Source organism: Panicum hallii, chromosome 9, assembly GCF_002211085.1.
Source record: "Panicum hallii strain FIL2 chromosome 9, PHallii_v3.1, whole genome shotgun sequence".
Lineage (NCBI taxonomy): Eukaryota > Viridiplantae > Streptophyta > Magnoliopsida > Poales > Poaceae > Panicum > Panicum hallii.
This window is the reverse complement of record NC_038050.1, coordinates 53605034-53622260: the sequence shown is the minus strand read 5'-3', so window position 1 is coordinate 53622260 and position 17227 is coordinate 53605034. Positions and strand designations below refer to the sequence as shown.

The following is a 17227-nucleotide window of genomic DNA, read 5'->3' as shown; positions in this document are numbered from 1 at the left end:
TCCTTGGATGAGTCATCAAATTATAATTATCTCATTCACCTATTGTTTCGGCCAATTATAAATAATAACTCATGTGGATTTGAAATATTGCAAAAGAAAATTCATACTCAGCTCAAGCACGATGTCTTTGTTAGTTTTTTTCCAAAATGAAATTAATCGAAATGTTCTTACCAGAGCCTAAACAATGTCATATGTTAGATGTATACATAAGGTTCAACAAAAATCTAAAGCTAGATACATGTACAATAGGATAGAAGATGATGCATGATTGTGTCCTAGATATGATGAGTTAAAAGGGTAAAATAGATCATTCTACCATGCATGCTGACTCATCACAATGGTGTCCACAGCTGATATGGCAAAACCACGTGGCACACCAAGTCGGTCTATGGACGAATTGATCCAAAAAGAAAACTTGAGGAATATATTTAATAGTTTAGGGACCAAATTGATCCTTGCGGGGAAGTTTAGGGACGTATTAGGCTATTTTGCCTATAATAAACCAGTGCAAGCGTGGGTTTGGAGCAACAGCAAAATCAGGGGACTCGGCTGATCGTGTGCGCAACTCGCACGAGTCATGTGGAGTGATGCCATGCATGATCGAGATACGCCTTGTGGTTGATGATGAAGAAGCTCTGTGTGTTGACCTCTGCAAGGGATGCTCGGCTGAAAGTTCGCACCCTGTCCTTGGAATGGGTCGTGTGCCGTGTTCTGGTAGCGTCACGGGAGAAAATTCAACAGAGAGAGCGAAAGGAGAAGTGACCAGCGTGAAAATAAATCGCGTCGAAACGTAACACTTGACGTATTCAGCTAGCGGTTGGGGATTTGGAATCCTCCGTTCGGGCTGCTGCGTCGCGGTGTGCAGGCAGACCCGAGACCGGGAGGAGGTCAGGTCCCTGAACAGATGGGAGGAGTGGCAGGCACGACCCTTGTTCCATCTCATCTCATCTCATCTCATCTCCACCACCACGACGTAGGGCAACGAAGGGTTCTGTTCTTCTCTTGGGAACCGGCCTTGCCCGTTGACTCTGGACCATTGTTCCGTCATGGCAGAACAGAACACAGCCGATCAGGTAGGTAAAAACAAGAACCTTGGTATGAATTACTGCTGCACATGAACCATGGGCCAGCGCCCTGTCATGCACACGAATCACAGTAACACAGAACAGGTGAAGTTATCAGGTGTGAAAATGGGAAAAAAAAACGAGTGAATTGCTCAGAATGGATGCCACTGGAGATTAGTACTAATTGCCCCCATGCATCGAGGAGTCTGAAGTCTGGAAGCAGGAAACCAGCACATTCAGACTGGAAACTGTTCGGTTGGGTAGAGGACCCCACATGGCAGCCGGAGCACCGATCAGGGTCGTGCCACTTTGGCGCGCGGTGGTGTCGTGCGCCCCACCCCGCTTCCTCACCGGCGCCTCCTCCCCTTCCCCTACCAAACCAATCAGGGATGAACCCCTTGGCCTTGGGCTCCAGCTCCAAGCATTCAAATAACCACGCCAGGGGGCAGCTGGCTTGCCATGGGCGCCGCCCGCACATCGTCCAGACCCTCCCAAGCCTTGTTTTGCTGCTGCTGCTGTAACATCGACCGACGCCTGCTGAAGCGATCCGGTGCATTGGACAGGTTCAAGCTTCAGCTTTCGATCTTGTTCGGCTCCGTTTGGACTTGGTCTCCCTCTGCGATATCAATCAACCGTCCTGTCCTCTGGATGCATTCCTCTCGTCAAGTCGTCAGATGATGAACAAAAGGTAAGCCGCTTTCTGCTAGTATTGGTTCCTGATGTGAATGCACTCCGATCCACTCTTTCTACGAGTACGACTGACGTTGTCATGGATCCCTCTGCTCTCTCTCCATCTCTGTTTCTGCAAACAAATTCAGAAACAGAGCTACCAGTAAAAATCTCATAGGAGTACTAGTACTAGATTAACGCCTCCAGTTTCTGCCATTTTTCGTTTACTTTGCTACGCATCAGCATTCAGCAGGCAGGCTCCTCCATCTGCCGCTGCATTCATGCTTTCTTGCTGCTGCATCGCGCAGCATGCATAGCAAGTCTTCATCACGACCCAATCACCCGGCCGCTTTCCTTTTTCATGTAAATTCCATCCTTTTATTGCACGCGCATTCCGCTTGCGCGACGGCTCTGCTCACGCCAAAAGTTTTCCATCCTTGGTTCCGGCAAACCGGATTCTGCAGATCGCCATAGCATCGCAGCGAAACCACTCTGAGATTTGAACGAGGGACCGAGGCCAGGAAGCGTCCTCGAGAGCCATCATGGCGTCCAAGGGGATCCTCAAGAACAGCGGCTCCAGCCGCATGCCGGCGCAGGGCGCCGGCAAGCCGCCCACCGCGCCCACCTCGGCGCCGACGGTCGTCTTCGGCCGCCGGACCGACTCCGGGCGATTCATCAGCTACTCGCGCGACGACCTGGACTCGGAGATCAGCAGCGTCGACTTCCAGGACTACCACGTCCACATCCCCATGACGCCCGACAACCAGCCCATGGAGGACGAGGACGGCGGCGGCGGCGGCGCCAGGGCCGAGGAGCGCTACGTCTCCGGCTCGCTCTTCACCGGCGGCTTCAACAGCGTCACCCGCGCGCACGTCATGGACAAGCAGGACGGCGCCGGCGCCGGCCGCCGCGGCGGAGCCAAGGGCGCCAGCGCCTGCATGGTCGAGGGCTGCGACGCCAGGGCCATGCGCGACGCCCGCGGCGACGACGTGCTCCCCTGCGAGTGTGACTTCAGGATCTGCGTCGACTGCTTCACGGACGCCGTCAAGGCCGGCGGCGCCGCCTGCCCGGGCTGCAAGGAGCCTTACAAGAACTCCGAGTGGGAGGACCTCGCCGGCGCGCCCGAGGTCACGAGGGCGCTCTCGCTGCCACGCGGGCCCGCCGGTGCCAACGGCCACAAGATGGAGAGGCGCCTGTCGCTGGTCAAGCAGACCAACGTCAACCAGTCCGGCGACTTCGATCACAACCGCTGGCTCTTCGAGACCAAGGGCACCTATGGCTACGGCAACGCCATCTGGCCCCAGGACGGCGTGGATGATGACGCCGATGGCGGCGCTCCAGCTGGACCTGGGCACCCCAAGGAGCTCTTGACCAAACCATGGCGGCCGCTCACCCGCAAGCTCAGGATTCCAGCAGCCGTCATCAGTCCTTACAGGTGACCGTCGTTATCATCTTGCATTCTTATCTTACTTCCACATGCCAACTGTTTTGTTTACCTGAAAGAACATATCGTCACTAATTAATTCCTAACAAAGATTAGAACAATGCAAGTGCTGTAGCTTGCTTATCCACCATAAAGAGAACAGCTGAGCCATTTTGCAAGCAACTGGACAGAATTTAATTTACAGCATACAATGTCACTACATTTGCACTCTAGTTGCGCTACCGAACAAAAACTATTATTTCTACTATATACCTATGATTATATATTTATACTAAAATAATGTTGAGGGATAAAAATACCAAAAAAATTCTAAAATTGTACTGTACTAGTATTGAATCATATTGCTGCACTTAAAAACATAAAGGATGGTTTCTGCTGATACATTGCCACTTCGTTGCACCGGTCTTCTTTATCTTGCTGTTCACACTGTTACTCCTATGCAGGCTCCTTGTCTTAATCCGATTGGTCGCACTGGCCTTCTTCCTCATGTGGCGTATCAAGCACCAAAACCAGGACGCCATTTGGCTTTGGGGAATGTCAATTGTCTGTGAGCTCTGGTTTGCGTTCTCATGGGTACTGGACCAGCTTCCAAAGCTGTGCCCTATCAACCGCGCAACAGACCTCTCTGTGCTGAAGGAGAAATTTGAGATGCCCACACCTAACAATCCAACAGGCAAATCCGATCTCCCTGGAATTGACATCTTTGTGTCAACTGCTGATCCAGAGAAGGAGCCAGTTCTGGTCACTGCAAACACAATTCTCTCCATCCTCGCAGCTGACTACCCTGTTGAAAAGCTTGCATGTTACGTGTCAGATGATGGAGGGGCATTACTCACCTTCGAAGCGATGGCTGAAGCAGCGAGCTTTGCCAATTTCTGGGTGCCATTCTGCAGGAAGCATGACATCGAACCCAGGAACCCTGACAGCTATTTCAACCTGAAGAGAGATCCCTTCAAGAACAAGGTGAAGCCAGACTTTGTCAAGGACAGAAGGCGGATCAAGCGTGAATATGATGAGTTCAAAGTCCGTGTTAATGGCTTGCCAGATGCCATCCGACGTCGTTCTGATGCGTACCATGCCCGTGAAGAGATCCAGGCAATGAACCTTCAGAGGGAAAAGATGAAGGCTGGAGGTGATGAACCGTTTGAGCCGGTGAAGATTCCCAAGGCAACATGGATGGCTGATGGCACTCACTGGCCTGGTACCTGGCTCCAACCATCACAGGATCATGCCCGAGGTGATCACGCAGGAATCATACAGGTGCTGCTTCCGTCACAATGATGTATCACCTCCATCTGGTCTAGAACAATACTAACATATGCATTCTTCTGTGCCTCAGGTTATGCTGAAACCACCAAGTGACATGCCAATGTATGGGAACATCAATGAAAAGTCACCTCTTGACTTTGCAGGAGTTGATACACGGCTTCCAATGCTGGTGTATGTGTCAAGAGAGAAGCGCCCAGGATATGATCACAATAAAAAAGCAGGTGCTATGAATGCACTGGTCCGTGCATCAGCAATCATGTCCAATGGTCCATTCATTCTTAATCTGGACTGCGATCACTATATCTACAACTCAAAGGCCTTAAGGGAGGGGATGTGCTTCATGATGGACCGTGGTGGTGACCGCCTCTGCTATGTGCAGTTCCCTCAGCGATTTGAAGGTATTGACCCTTCTGATCGTTATGCCAACCACAATACAGTTTTCTTCGATGTCAATATGCGTGCCCTTGATGGCCTGCAAGGACCAGTGTATGTTGGTACGGGATGCCTCTTCCGTCGAATTGCTCTTTATGGCTTCGACCCACCTCGTTCCAAGGATCACAGCCCAGGATTCTGTAGTTGCTGTCTCCCACGCCGCCGTAAGGCATCCGCTTCCAATGCTAACCCTGAGGAAACAATGGCTCTTCGCATGGGTGATTTTGATGGGGACAGCATGAACCTCGCAACATTCCCAAAGAAGTTTGGGAATTCAAGCTTTCTGATTGACTCCATTCCAGTAGCGGAATTCCAGGGACGACCCTTGGCTGACCATCCATCTGTCAAGAATGGGCGTCCACCTGGTGCTCTAACAATCCCTCGTGAAATGCTAGATGCATCCATCGTAGCAGAAGCAATCAGTGTGATCTCATGTTGGTATGAGGAGAAGACAGAATGGGGTATAAGGGTGGGGTGGATCTATGGGTCTGTCACTGAGGATGTTGTGACAGGGTACCGCATGCATAATCGTGGATGGAAGTCGGTTTACTGTGTCACACAGCGTGACGCCTTCCGTGGCACTGCTCCTATCAACCTTACTGACCGCCTTCATCAGGTGCTTCGATGGGCCACTGGTTCTGTTGAAATCTTCTTCTCCCGTAACAATGCATTGTTCGCCAGCTCCAAGATGAAGGTTTGCACTAGATGCCCCTCAAGCATTATTATCCCTTACTAATATAATGTGGATTCTTAATCCAAAAGAATGACCAATTTTCTGTGTCCACAGGTTCTTCAAAGGATTGCGTACCTCAATGTTGGTATATATCCCTTCACATCCATCTTCCTCATTGTTTACTGCTTCCTTCCAGCACTCTCCCTCTTCTCAGGACAGTTCATTGTGCAAACACTCAATGTCACCTTCCTGACATACCTACTTATCATCACCATCACTCTTTGCCTCCTGGCCATGTTGGAAATCAAGTGGTCTGGCATTGCACTTGAGGAGTGGTGGCGAAACGAACAATTCTGGCTCATTGGTGGAACTAGTGCGCACCTGGCTGCTGTGCTGCAAGGTCTTCTAAAAGTGATTGCAGGGATTGAAATCTCATTTACACTCACTTCAAAGCAAGTGGGTGATGATGTAGACGATGAATTTGCAGAACTCTACATAGTGAAATGGACATCATTAATGATACCACCCCTCACTATCATCATGATCAACCTTGTTGCCATTGCTGTTGGCTTCAGCCGAACGATTTACAGCACAATCCCACAATGGAGCAAGCTTCTTGGTGGAGTGTTTTTCAGCTTCTGGGTGCTTGCTCATTTATATCCATTTGCAAAGGGGCTCATGGGCAGGAGAGGAAGGACACCCACTATTGTATATGTCTGGTCTGGACTCGTTTCCATCACCATCTCATTGCTCTGGATTGCGATCAAGCCTCCATCACAAGCTGCCAACTCGCAGTTCGGCGGGTCGTTTTCTTTCCCTTGACCCACTATGTGTTCAAACCTATAGCTCTTACTGGATGGATACAGAAATTACTGAAAGCAACCAAATGACATTCAGGTTTTGCAGCATACCTAAAGAATACCCTGTGATTTAGACAATGGGTTACTTTGCAGCTCAGTCTCATTACAGAGAGGAAGACATAGGATATATATATATATATATATATATATATCTATTCTAGCAAATCAAAAGGTGGAATCACTGTTTTGATTCTTTCTGATTTTTTATTTCTTTAGAGCTCGTCTCTCAGTTGAATCGTGTGCCCAAAAAAGGTGTAATGTGTTGTTAGCATGTTAATAATGTTACTCTACAAAGTTTTTCACAGTTGAGTTCAATGTCATTATTTGTGTTTTTTATTATGAAGATAATGTAGAGTGCATAACTAGCACCATTAACAAAGTAGTAGCAGTCACATAAAATGCTGATCTTTACTATCTGGGGCAGAATTAAAGCCAGCAATGTGGAAAGAAAATTGCCAGTTTCTCAATGAACAATAAAAAATACTATTCGACAGTAACAGTGCGTCAGTGAAAGCTGTGAAATATCTGAAGCATACCTTCACAATCTGTCAGATCAAGGGAAAGTCCACTAATTTAGAGTGCAACTCGAAAGATCCAATATTTGTAGTAGCAGACTACATTTCCTGCACTAAGTGATATTTTTCAGATGGCTCTGTTTCATTGCAGTATATCCACCAACCTGTATCAGTGTAAAACCAAAGGATCAAGAACAGTTACATTCAAATTATTACCATTTCAATGATCATGAATGATGAACCAATAAACCGGATACAATCTACTCCGGAAAAAATAAGAGAACACAGGTTCATCACTGCATTATTATAGAGCCAAGTATTTCAGCAAGAACCAAACCAGTAGGAGTTTTCTACATGCAAGTTCTTGAGTTATTAAAAGTTGGCATTATTTTGGGTGACCTATCTATCCTTCATGTTGAGAGATAAGGATGCCAACTAACTGATCTAATCTCTCTCAACCTAAAACTTATCCTAACAAACAAACTAACTGAGTAACATATCTAATCTCTCTCCCAATCCTCATCTCTCAATGTGAAGGATTGCTGGCCCTCTGGCACCCATAACAGGCATACATGTCAATAAATGCACACATGCACATCGATTGCCACCAGGCACTTAACCCTAGTAGCCATTCTTCCAAAAAGAACACGAGTGATTAATAGATGGGCGTCAGATAAGTAAAAACTGAAAGAACAAAAATGAAAACAATAATTAGCTGAAGCAATAAGCATGGGAGAATACACCACCTTGGTGAGGCCAGTTGCCAGAACTAAGCCAGCATAATGGTTGGGTAATAAGCACAAAGCAAAATGGGGATTTAGTCGCATGCTTTCTTCATGGCTTGGCTAACAGAAGAATGGATAGCATAATCAACTATTTATTGGCATAGTATTATCCTTCATGTTCTCAGTTTCCAAGTAAAGTTATATTCATGACCATAGCATGAACCCATCTTATGATCATATAGACACTAGATGTTAGAGCTGCTTCTAGGGTGGGGTTAAGTATTTCCTTAGTTGGATATTTACCACATTTGACACCATCCTGCCTAAGCATTCTGCATTTAAACATTAAATAAAATAATTGCTGCTAAAATTAAGAAAAAAATGAGAAAAGTGAAGGACAGTAGAACATTTAAGAAACTCATATATCTGAGGTAAACAGCTATTCAACAACTATGATAGCTGCTGCTGGATATCACAAGAAAAATGGTATAGTGCCTTTTTTAAGGGCAGTATAATACCTACCAAAGGCAGAAAGCCATTGAGGATTCATCATCCTTTAGTACTGTATAGCTTTATGCAGTTATGCATGACCAACTGTAGTTAGGAGAGAAACAATATATTTGTCCCATAATATGGCCTATGAAATTGAGCATATGAGATCACTGGATGATTCTGACCCATCACTTTCAACAGTGGCAGCGGAATTATCCTCCTGAACGAGTTTCTAGCCAATGGACTGAGCAAGTAAAGAACAGGTTTTGGTACTAGATTTCATGCCTAGATTAAGCATGTATCCAATTATTGCAGCAGCTGAACCAACACGCGGAGACTTAATTAGGACAGCCACTGCATTGGATGATATACTGTCCATTTCAACATCAGCATGTTCCATCTCTGTTATATACTGCTTGACAGCATGCAGGTCCTTGGTCCTGCAAAGTCCACGAAACATTACATTGTAGTATGTACTAGTGTTGGGTGCTATTCCTGATTGTTTCCTCTGTTCAAACAGCCCGCAAGCCTCTTCCACCATATGAGCACGGAAAAGACCATGTAAAACAATAGTGTAACAGACAGAATCAAGGGCATAATTTGCATGTATAGCCTCTCTTAAAGTTCTTAAGGCCAAAAAGCTCCGGCCCTGTCTAGCAAGACCACTGAGGATTCCTGCAAGAACATGGGCATTTGATTAAGGATCCCTCACAGTTACATCACGGTAGACATCAATTGCATGGTATACCCTTCCGGACTGGCACAAACTATCCAGTAACCCAACATAAGTGTAGCTGTCTGGCTTAATGCGCGAATCGATTTTATCAATGTAGAACTGGATGGCTTCTGACGGAAAACCTGACTTGCACAGAGCACTCAGCACAGAATTGCAGGCCACAAGATAATCAAAAGAAATATCTGAGCGTAGAATCAACCTGCGAATAAGACCTATGTCCTGTGAGACCATAACACCTGAGCTAAAGTAGATAAAGTGTATGCATATGGTTTTATCTGCCTGCCATGAAAATGTCTAGGGCCTCATCATATTTGCTCTCCTTTGCCATGCTATCCATCAGAACATTATACAGAACAATGTCTGGGCTGCAGCTGGCGGACACCATGGATCTCAAAAGCTCGCTGACCTTTTCATGCTTACCAGCTCGCAAGAATCCTCTGACAAGTGGCGTGTAAGTGAACACAGAAGGAAAAGGCCTGCTCTAGAAGCCTCCTCTTTGCCAGCACGCTAGAAGCCTCCTCTAGTCTTCCTTCGCGGCACAGATGAGCGATCAAACATGTCCACATGGCCGTGGTGGGCTTGCAACCTGAGACAAGAGCGAAAGAAAGCAGCTGCAGAAGCTCGGACATGGTTCCAGCCTTATTGCAGCAAGCAAAGACAGCCGTGAGAGAAGCAGCGCTTGGTTGAAATCCCTGCTGCAGCATTTCTGAGTTCCCCGCCCTGCCGCGATGAGTGAGCACGATGGCGTAGGAGAGGTTAATTGGGCGCCGGGTGCGCATCGCACAGATCCGTTTCGAGATGGGCCTTCCCTGAGAAGGATGTCGAGGACGACGTTCCAGGCGAAGGCATTGGGACGGAATCCCCAAAGACACATTTGATCGAATACCTCCGCAACGACAGTGTAGAGGGCCCCGCGCCAGTAGAGCCTGAGCAGGAGAAGGAAAGTCTGGGGCTTGATGGGGCAGCCGAGGCACTGGAGCTCGCGGAGAAGCGCGGGGGCGGTGCCGAGGCGGGTGGCGGTGGCGGGTAGGAGGCGGTCGAAGGAGGAGGACGGGTGGAAGTAGCCGGGGCGGCGGGCGCACCAAAGGAAGAAAGAGAGAGCGAGGCCGTCTGAGGGGCAGCGGGAGACGGGAGTCGATAAGCTGCGGTGTTAGGAGCTGCGGGGGACGCTGGGGCCTGGGCTTGGATGCGAAGAAGGCGGCGGCGAGCGCGGCGGGGAGCATGGAAGCAAGTGGACGCGGACGGAGGCATCGTCGCTGGCAATGCAAGCGCGGGCAACACGCGGCAGGGAAGGATGGAACGAGCACCGTTCCCGGCGCTCAAACGCCGCCGGTTGGCCGCCGGCGGCGTTCCTTCGGGGAGCTGCGAGTTGGCTCGCTGAATGGAGCTGGACTGCTGGAGCAGCAGCACACAGCAGAGAAGTTGGGAGGCAGCTTGAGAGCAAAGAGTTGGTAGTACATGAACGTTCGGCTCAGCCTGAGCTCACAACCATTCTAAGGTGCAATTTCTCGCGTTACCCACCGCCATATCTTTCAACCCGTTTGGTACAGTCATGACCTATCAATACCTTCCCTTGAACAACATGTGCACCGAGTTCATCACACCGCAAGGCACGTTGCCCAAACCAAATACGAACAAAAAAACTCGCATAGAATCAAATACCACCGGTATATGGCAACGTAACATGCAAACATCAGCATCAAAGATCCTTCAAAGACTTGAAAGATTCAGCAAGATTTTCCTGCATCCATGTCCAACAGACGAGTATAAACTCAGTTACAAATCAAATTCAACTGGGAAACTACAGTACCACCCTGCTAGTATGAAATTTCCAATCCATTGGCCTCGTCTCAGTGACACTCCGTGAAGTTCTAACCATCCATGTCCATAGGATAACAAAAAGGAAATTACAGGCCCCGATCAGTAGGACGCAGTGGCAGGCAGGCAAAATGCTCAGGGCAGCAGGTTTCATTATCCAGAAGATGATGACTACAAGCATCACACACAGAGCATCTCTCATTTTGCATCGAGACATCGCTGACCAAGCCTCTCGCAGAAGTGGAACAGATGCGAAATTACGCAGCAACAAGATCAGGGGTCTCCGCCTCAACTGAAAGCAATGTCGTATGCACCTTTCCAACCCAGGCATCCAGCCTCTCGCGCAAAGCCTTGACCTGTGGAATTCCAAGTACTCTAGGCTGGACCCAAGAGACGTGAACTGTACTGTCCACTTCATCAATTATTCCCTCGATAAGATGAACCTGCGTTGGAAAAGAAAGAAATGTTATAAATGGATTGCCAGCCATATGTCAGCCAAACAAGACAGCGAACACCTAAGTCTCCAGTGATACTTCAACAACTAAATAGCAGGCATCAACAGGTCGCACTTTTGCAAGAACAAGCTTAAAGCAGTGACTCAAATAAAACTTAATCTCTTACATAGAGGGCTAAAAATACAGAAACTAGTATCAGATATTACTACAGTCAACAACTTGAACAGGAAGGTTTGTTCATGCATTGGACAAACACTGCAACAAGGACAACAGGTCTATGAAGATCAACAAACATTTCAACCAAAAATACTCAAACATGCGAAGCAAAATCTGCCGCCCACACAATTAGTCAACTTCTATAGAAATGAAAGAATTCAAATAATGAAGTTCCAGAAAACCATCCATTGGAATACTATAATAAACAAGACTAGCAGAAGTGTTGGGAGGACTGCCATATAGCAGTGTATTACATGTTACTCTTGCTGTTTCAGAACCACACACCATGTAAACATACATTGAGTTTCCAATGACCAAATTTGTTTAAAAAAATTAGGAGCATAAAACAGAGAAGGTTGCAGCATTCCGAAAAAGCTATGGTCCATCACAACAGAATTCCACAAAAATGAAAATAATATCTTATGCTAAAAAGAATATAAGAAAACAAAGGGGAAAAAGGAAATGAAGTTACCGAGAGGCTCTTCATAAGAAGATATTCGACATCACTGATAGAAAGCTTAGTCCGCTCAGCAATAACACTCAATGGGATAGTTCTATCTTCTGATGGACGGCTGGAACATGAAGAAAATGTAATGTCAAAGGAAAAGAAAATGGAGGTGCTGTTAGAAAAAGTAATATTCCACAAATGTTACCTAAAGATTATCTCCATCAGACAAAGAATGTTGATCTTCTCAAGCAGCTTCCGTTCATTCTGCACCAAAGCTGGCTGTGCAGTAAGAGCGGCATTGTGAACCCTGCAAAGTTCTTGATAGAGAGCAAGGTTGCCGGTGTTGAACGCTTGTAACATATGGTAGACCCACTCCACCTTGGTTCCAATAAGACTATTGATCTGTGGGTAGAGATAAAAATAACTTTTAGATCAAAGAAGTACCAAATTAAAACACATAATTTGCACACAAAAAAAACTCTAGTTTCGATTGAATGATGTTCCTGTTACATTAGTCAGCTTGTCTTACACTGAAATGGAATAATATCCAAATTAATTTTGTTCAGACGAGACTACATCCTCTTCAATGTCAACCATACAAATGTAAAGAAATTACTCTGCAATAACAAATACACTACGAGTGGCTACAGCATGTCAATCTGTATAATGGACTTTATATTCAAAATTTTATATAATGTGGTACCTTTACAGGTTGAATTTATTGTATAACTGATAATTGTGCGCACAAACTCATGCACTTGACACTGATAATCAAATAAGTGTGCTGCTGGTATTTTTGTATAAAACTATAAAACAACAAAAGAAGTACCTAGTGGAATGGATGCCATCAAAAGAAAACTACAATACATGAAGAGTAAGGATGAGAACAGAATAAGTCATGCACAAGCAAAGTACTACTTACAATCGGGTGTGCTAACAATTCCCCAAAGTTGTAAATGTTATCACCCAGCAAGGCCGCGAGAGAAAGATCAAACGCCAAGTCCTGACATGACAGAACATAGTCAGTAAACCAGCTCAATTTTGCAACTGAACGATTTTTTTATGATCCACAATGTTATTGATGATGAAAGATACCAGCTTGAATGACTCAGAGAGAGATTCCACAGTTGTGTAGGCCAGATAGAGAAGAGCGTTCTTGTAGAACTCAGCAAATTCTTGGCGGGCCTTGTGGTATTGAGATGATATCCAGTAAAAGCTAGCATGAACTGTGGGATCAACATCGGTCATACTATCCAGAGTGGTTTTCCCTTCCTCCAACAAATTCTTGCACTCCTTTTGGTTTCCTTTCTCAAGATTAATTGCTGCAATTTGCATCTTCACGTAGAGAATTGGCTCATTAATCCGCGACTCCCTTGTCTCACGCAACTTTGTGATCACCCCCTCTAAGAATGTAATTGCAGCATCCTTGTCAGGATATTGGCGAGAAGCTATCACCGCAAAATGGGCAAGCTTTAGCAGATTGATCTTGGTCTCAAAGTCAGTGATGAAATTGTTGTAGAGCTGAATGATAGTGTCTCCGGTCTGTGGAAGAAACGATGGCATTAGAGTCATAAAAGAAACTGAGGGTCTAAAAATCACAGCAGGTGAAATAATGTCAAACAATATAAAAATGACAAAACTTTCAATCATAATAGGTAGTCAAACCACAAACTAGAACAAAAAATTCTTATAAACAACCAAAATGATCAATATAACCACTTGAGAACAAAATCACTCCAGTGCAGTTGCACATTGAACTACAGTTTAATTTATCACCCATGATAAAATACACAGGTATGTGAGAAATCGATTAAAAGACTATGGTATATGTTAACAAGGCAAGCAACAAGTAAAAAACATCTCAGTTACTTGTGATTTTCCTTAGACATCATTATTCTTCAGCAGTTGCCCATGTAACTGGCACTCATATACCTAAGTCAAGTGAAGTGGCAATTCATTCCCTATGTCCGATAAATATTGATTATATCATTCAACTGAGCTTGTGTGCATTGCAGACAGAGAAGGCCCAGAAACACTCTCTTGATAGTTTTATCCATTTCAACCATGTTCGACTGACGTTAACTGAAGCTGCAGCAGGATGCTTGAACAACATGCATGCAGTTTTACTGGTCCAATATGCAAGCTGCTGAATCTGACAGTATATGGGAACAGAATTGAGAACCATGAGGCAACAAAGAAGTGCCCAATTACTGCGAATTTTTATGCAATTTCCCCACATAGGTAACTCAAAAGATTAGGCCAGCAACAATTATCCAATCACAACTTCAAATCTTACTAAAGGAAGAGCCCGGGTGGGAGAGATCCGCCTCATGAACTAACACATCTGGTATCCATCGGCAAAACCTTCCCTAACCCTAAGACGAAGGGGACGAGGAGGAGGAACCGAACCTGTGCGGCCTGGAGCTGTAGGAATTGGTCGAGCTTGAGGGTGAGCTGGTGCCACAGCTTCCGCTGGTAGAGGTCGGCGAGGGAGGCGTACCAGTCGGCGAGGTCCGGGCGCGCCTGCCGCTGCGCCTCCACGTACTGCAGCGCCATCGCTACGCCAACTCCGGTTCCCCAAGCCGAGCAAGGGAGCTAGCGAGTCGTTATGGTTCGCGGGAGATCTGCGGCGGCGAAGGCGGCGGCTGCGAGGGAGACGACGAGAGAGGAGGGTAACAACCAACAACCACCAGCAAGAGCAATGCGAAAAATAAAACCCTAGCGCTGGGGGAGGCGGAGGCAGGGGGAGGGGGGAGGGAAGGGGAGGTACTTGCCGTGAGATGGAAGGGAAAGATCCGGATCGATCGATTAGATCTATCTGGTGGTGGAGTTCTGACTCCGCTGCGAGGAAGAGAAGAGAAGCCCGACGGCTGCGTGCGACGGAGAGAACACGGAGGCGAGTCGGAGACGACGGCTCTGCTGCGGTGCGGACCGCCCAATGAATGCCAAAATGCGTTGCCCCATGTGTGCGTGCGGCGGCCCATCCAACAGAACGACCCGACTCGGCCCATGGGCCCCGTATCAATTTCCGCTACGTGTTGTACAACCTACCGGCCCGCCATATGAATCTCGGAAAATTCACACGTAACCGGATAAATTACGAGGAGCTTATCTTTAGCAATAAAATGTTATTGTATTATTCTAATACCACATTTTATTTTATTTTTTCTGAAAGGCAAATAACATTAACATTCTAATACCACATTTTAGATATTGAGAGAGACGTACTTTTGCAATTCTTCAGTAACCTCATCTCAATACAACTACTATATTATGAGAATAGAAACTCTCACTTTATTTGAGGAAGTTAGGATAAACTATTGGTACAAATTAATAATTATTGGGGAAATATAGAGACATCGGAGAACTGTTTGGCCAGCTTGAGAGTTTAATCTAACTAAAAAATCTCGCTTAACCTATGGGAGTCGCACATTCCTGAAATAAAAATCCAACAGAAAAATTTGTACTATCAGTAAGCAGTTTAACTTGAAACCAGGAACCAGTGGAGGAAAAATTGCTATCATAAGGTGAGGCCTGTTAATCAGTGGACGAATCCTCTAGAGAAAGGCTGCTAATTATGACAATAATCCCATTTACATACAATAATGAAAACTTGCCAAGGTATAGCTTGCCCATCAGTTCTACTGCTGCAACATTGCACTGGTATGTCTGCAATATGCATTGCTTCAGTCTTCAGCGAAGAAGATACTCCATTGATCGATGAACTTCCATTTCATTTGCCCCCATTTCACAGTGTGCGCCACCTAGCTGAATGGCTTCTGCAGCAGTGCGGTGAGGTAGACCTCGTCCTTGCCACTGTTGCCGCCGCCGGCGACGCTCTTGTCGGCGACAGCCCACTTGATGGTCTTGTAGCCGAGCCTCCGCAGCATGGCGGCGTAGACGCCCTCCAGGTCGCTCCTCCGGCACCAGAAGTGGTCCACCCAGAGCAGCCCGCCCGGGCGCAGCACCCGGTCGGCGTCGTACCACAGGAACTCCAGCGCCGCCTCCGGGATCCAGCGGTTCACCGCGTGGCCCGCCCGCACCACGTCCATGGTCCCGTCCCCCAGGGGGAACCGCTGCTGCAGCGGCGCGTGCAGCGGCACCACCCCGCGCGCCGCCGCCGCCTCCGAGTAGGGCGCGCCCAGGTTCATGGTGGTCGTCACCACCGTGGCGTTCGCGAGCTTCTTGAGCCGCGCCGCCAGCGTGCCCGTGCCGCCGCCGATGTCGAGCCCCAGCCGGATGGGCCCCGCGCGGCTCAGCGACGCCAGCCGCAGGAGCTGCGGCGCCGTCAGGTCCAGGGGCCCCCGCGCGCGGAGGAACCGGGCGGCCTCCGTACGCGTCACGTCGAAGCCCAGCGACGGCGGCAGGCAGGAGAAAGATTTGCACTTCCCGTCCTTGGGCCAGCGGACGGCGGCATCGGGGAGCGGGGAGAAGGGGTCGGCGGGGAGGAGCTTGGATGCGGACGCGGCCGCGGTGGGGGAGAAGCACCTGCGGCGCGGGAGCGGGTGGCATCCGCGGAGGAGGAGCGGCTCGGCGAGGGAGAGGGCGTCGTCGGGGCAGGGCACGAAGGGGGTGTAGGACATGTACCGGTGGAGGAGGTCCGGGTGCGCGGAGCAGGCGGAGGCGACGGGGGCGAGGCGGGAGTAGAGGAGCAGCTCCGGCGGGGGAGGCGGCGGCGGAGGGGACGAGGAGCGGAGGTGGTTCAGCTGCGACACGCCCGCGCGGATGGCGTCCAGCTGCCGAATCAGGACCAGCTCCTGGTCGCCGTCCTGCTGGCGCTGCTGGAGGAGGACCGGCGGCACGGTGGCGGCGCGGAGGGAGAGGTGGTAGAGGGACACCAGGTTGGTGGCCACCACCGACAGCAGCAGCAGCACGTTGAGCCTCACGCTGAGGTTGAGGCCGCCACAGCACGGCCAGCCTGCCCCTCCTCCTGCGGCTGTGCCTGTGGTGGCTGAGGTCACCCCCGTCTTCCTCATCGCCGGCACAGTTGGCTAGGAGAATGTGGGCGGGATCTGGACTATGGAGGTAGATTGCGACTGCAGTAGTGCAGTGTAGTGTGTGGATTGTGAAGTGTCAAGTGTGAACTGAGAGGAGACTGCTGTTGACCACTTTACCTCTGTCTTCAAGATTTGGTACCTACACACTCCACTACTAATAACACGCGACAGGAGCGGTGGCCAGTGACTGTCAACCTCATCACTCCACTCCATCTCCAGCGAGTCATGCGTCCACCGGCGTCCAACGCGTGTGCTTGCTCTCCAACTAATTTTTGTCCAATTGCATACTGTAATTTGCCTCTATTTTGTTAAAAAATGCCAAGTCTAAAAGGCATCTCTTGTTTTAGAGAGAGATGAGAAAGAGGTAATATCTCAAACAGCAAATAGGTCCACCTCGCTCTAGTATGACAACCG

At 48.1% G+C, this 17227-nt stretch overlaps 3 protein-coding genes and 1 pseudogene across 3 annotated transcripts; 1 reads left to right on the top strand and 3 right to left on the bottom strand.

The window, feature by feature from the left end:
• Positions 1 to 1613: 1613 nt before the first annotated feature.
• Positions 1614 to 6731, top strand: LOC112874150 (cellulose synthase-like protein D1). Its single transcript, XM_025937331.1, has 5 exons — positions 1614 to 1752; positions 2198 to 3168; positions 3621 to 4437; positions 4517 to 5572; positions 5666 to 6731. The coding sequence occupies exons 2-5, from the start codon at positions 2276 to 2278 to the stop codon at positions 6371 to 6373; spliced, it is 3474 nt and encodes a 1157-aa protein (XP_025793116.1). The 5' UTR covers positions 1614 to 1752; positions 2198 to 2275; the 3' UTR covers positions 6374 to 6731.
• Positions 2816 to 10403, bottom strand: LOC112874151 (annotated as a pseudogene).
• Positions 10404 to 10572: 169 nt separating this feature from the next.
• LOC112874154 (26S proteasome non-ATPase regulatory subunit 13 homolog B-like) lies at positions 10573 to 14756 on the bottom strand. The gene is made up of 7 exons (XM_025937335.1): positions 14591 to 14756; positions 14226 to 14461; positions 12912 to 13358; positions 12739 to 12819; positions 12022 to 12218; positions 11841 to 11940; positions 10573 to 11140 (listed from the first exon to the last, which is right to left on the bottom strand). The coding sequence occupies exons 2-7, from the start codon at positions 14370 to 14372 to the stop codon at positions 10955 to 10957; spliced, it is 1158 nt and encodes a 385-aa protein (XP_025793120.1). The 5' UTR covers positions 14373 to 14461; positions 14591 to 14756; the 3' UTR covers positions 10573 to 10954.
• Positions 14757 to 15374: 618 nt separating this feature from the next.
• LOC112874153 lies at positions 15375 to 17160 on the bottom strand. Its single transcript, XM_025937334.1, has one exon. The coding sequence runs from the start codon at positions 16790 to 16792 to the stop codon at positions 15581 to 15583; it is 1212 nt and encodes a 403-aa protein (XP_025793119.1). The 5' UTR covers positions 16793 to 17160; the 3' UTR covers positions 15375 to 15580.
• Positions 17161 to 17227: the final 67 nt, after the last annotated feature.

Bases quoted from the DNA above. Each gene is read 5' to 3' on its own strand.
- LOC112874150 (XM_025937331.1), top strand. From the start codon at position 2,276: ATGGCGTCCAAGGGGATCCTCAAGAACAGCGGCTCCAGCCGCATGCCG. The intron at 3,169-3,620 runs GTGACCGTCGTT...ACTCCTATGCAG, and splicing joins GCCGTCATCAGTCCTTACAG to GCTCCTTGTCTTAATCCGAT. The intron at 4,438-4,516 runs GTGCTGCTTCCG...TCTGTGCCTCAG, and splicing joins ATCACGCAGGAATCATACAG to GTTATGCTGAAACCACCAAG.
- LOC112874154 (XM_025937335.1), bottom strand. From the start codon at position 14,372: ATGGCGCTGCAGTACGTGGAGGCGCAGCGGCAGGCGCGCCCGGACCTC. The intron at 13,359-14,225 runs GTTCGGTTCCTC...TTTCTTCCACAG, and splicing joins TACAGCTCCAGGCCGCACAG to ACCGGAGACACTATCATTCA. The intron at 12,219-12,738 runs GTAAGTAGTACT...CTCTACCCACAG, and splicing joins AATTGTTAGCACACCCGATT to ATCAATAGTCTTATTGGAAC.
- LOC112874153 (XM_025937334.1), bottom strand. From the start codon at position 16,792: ATGAGGAAGACGGGGGTGACCTCAGCCACCACAGGCACAGCCGCAGGA.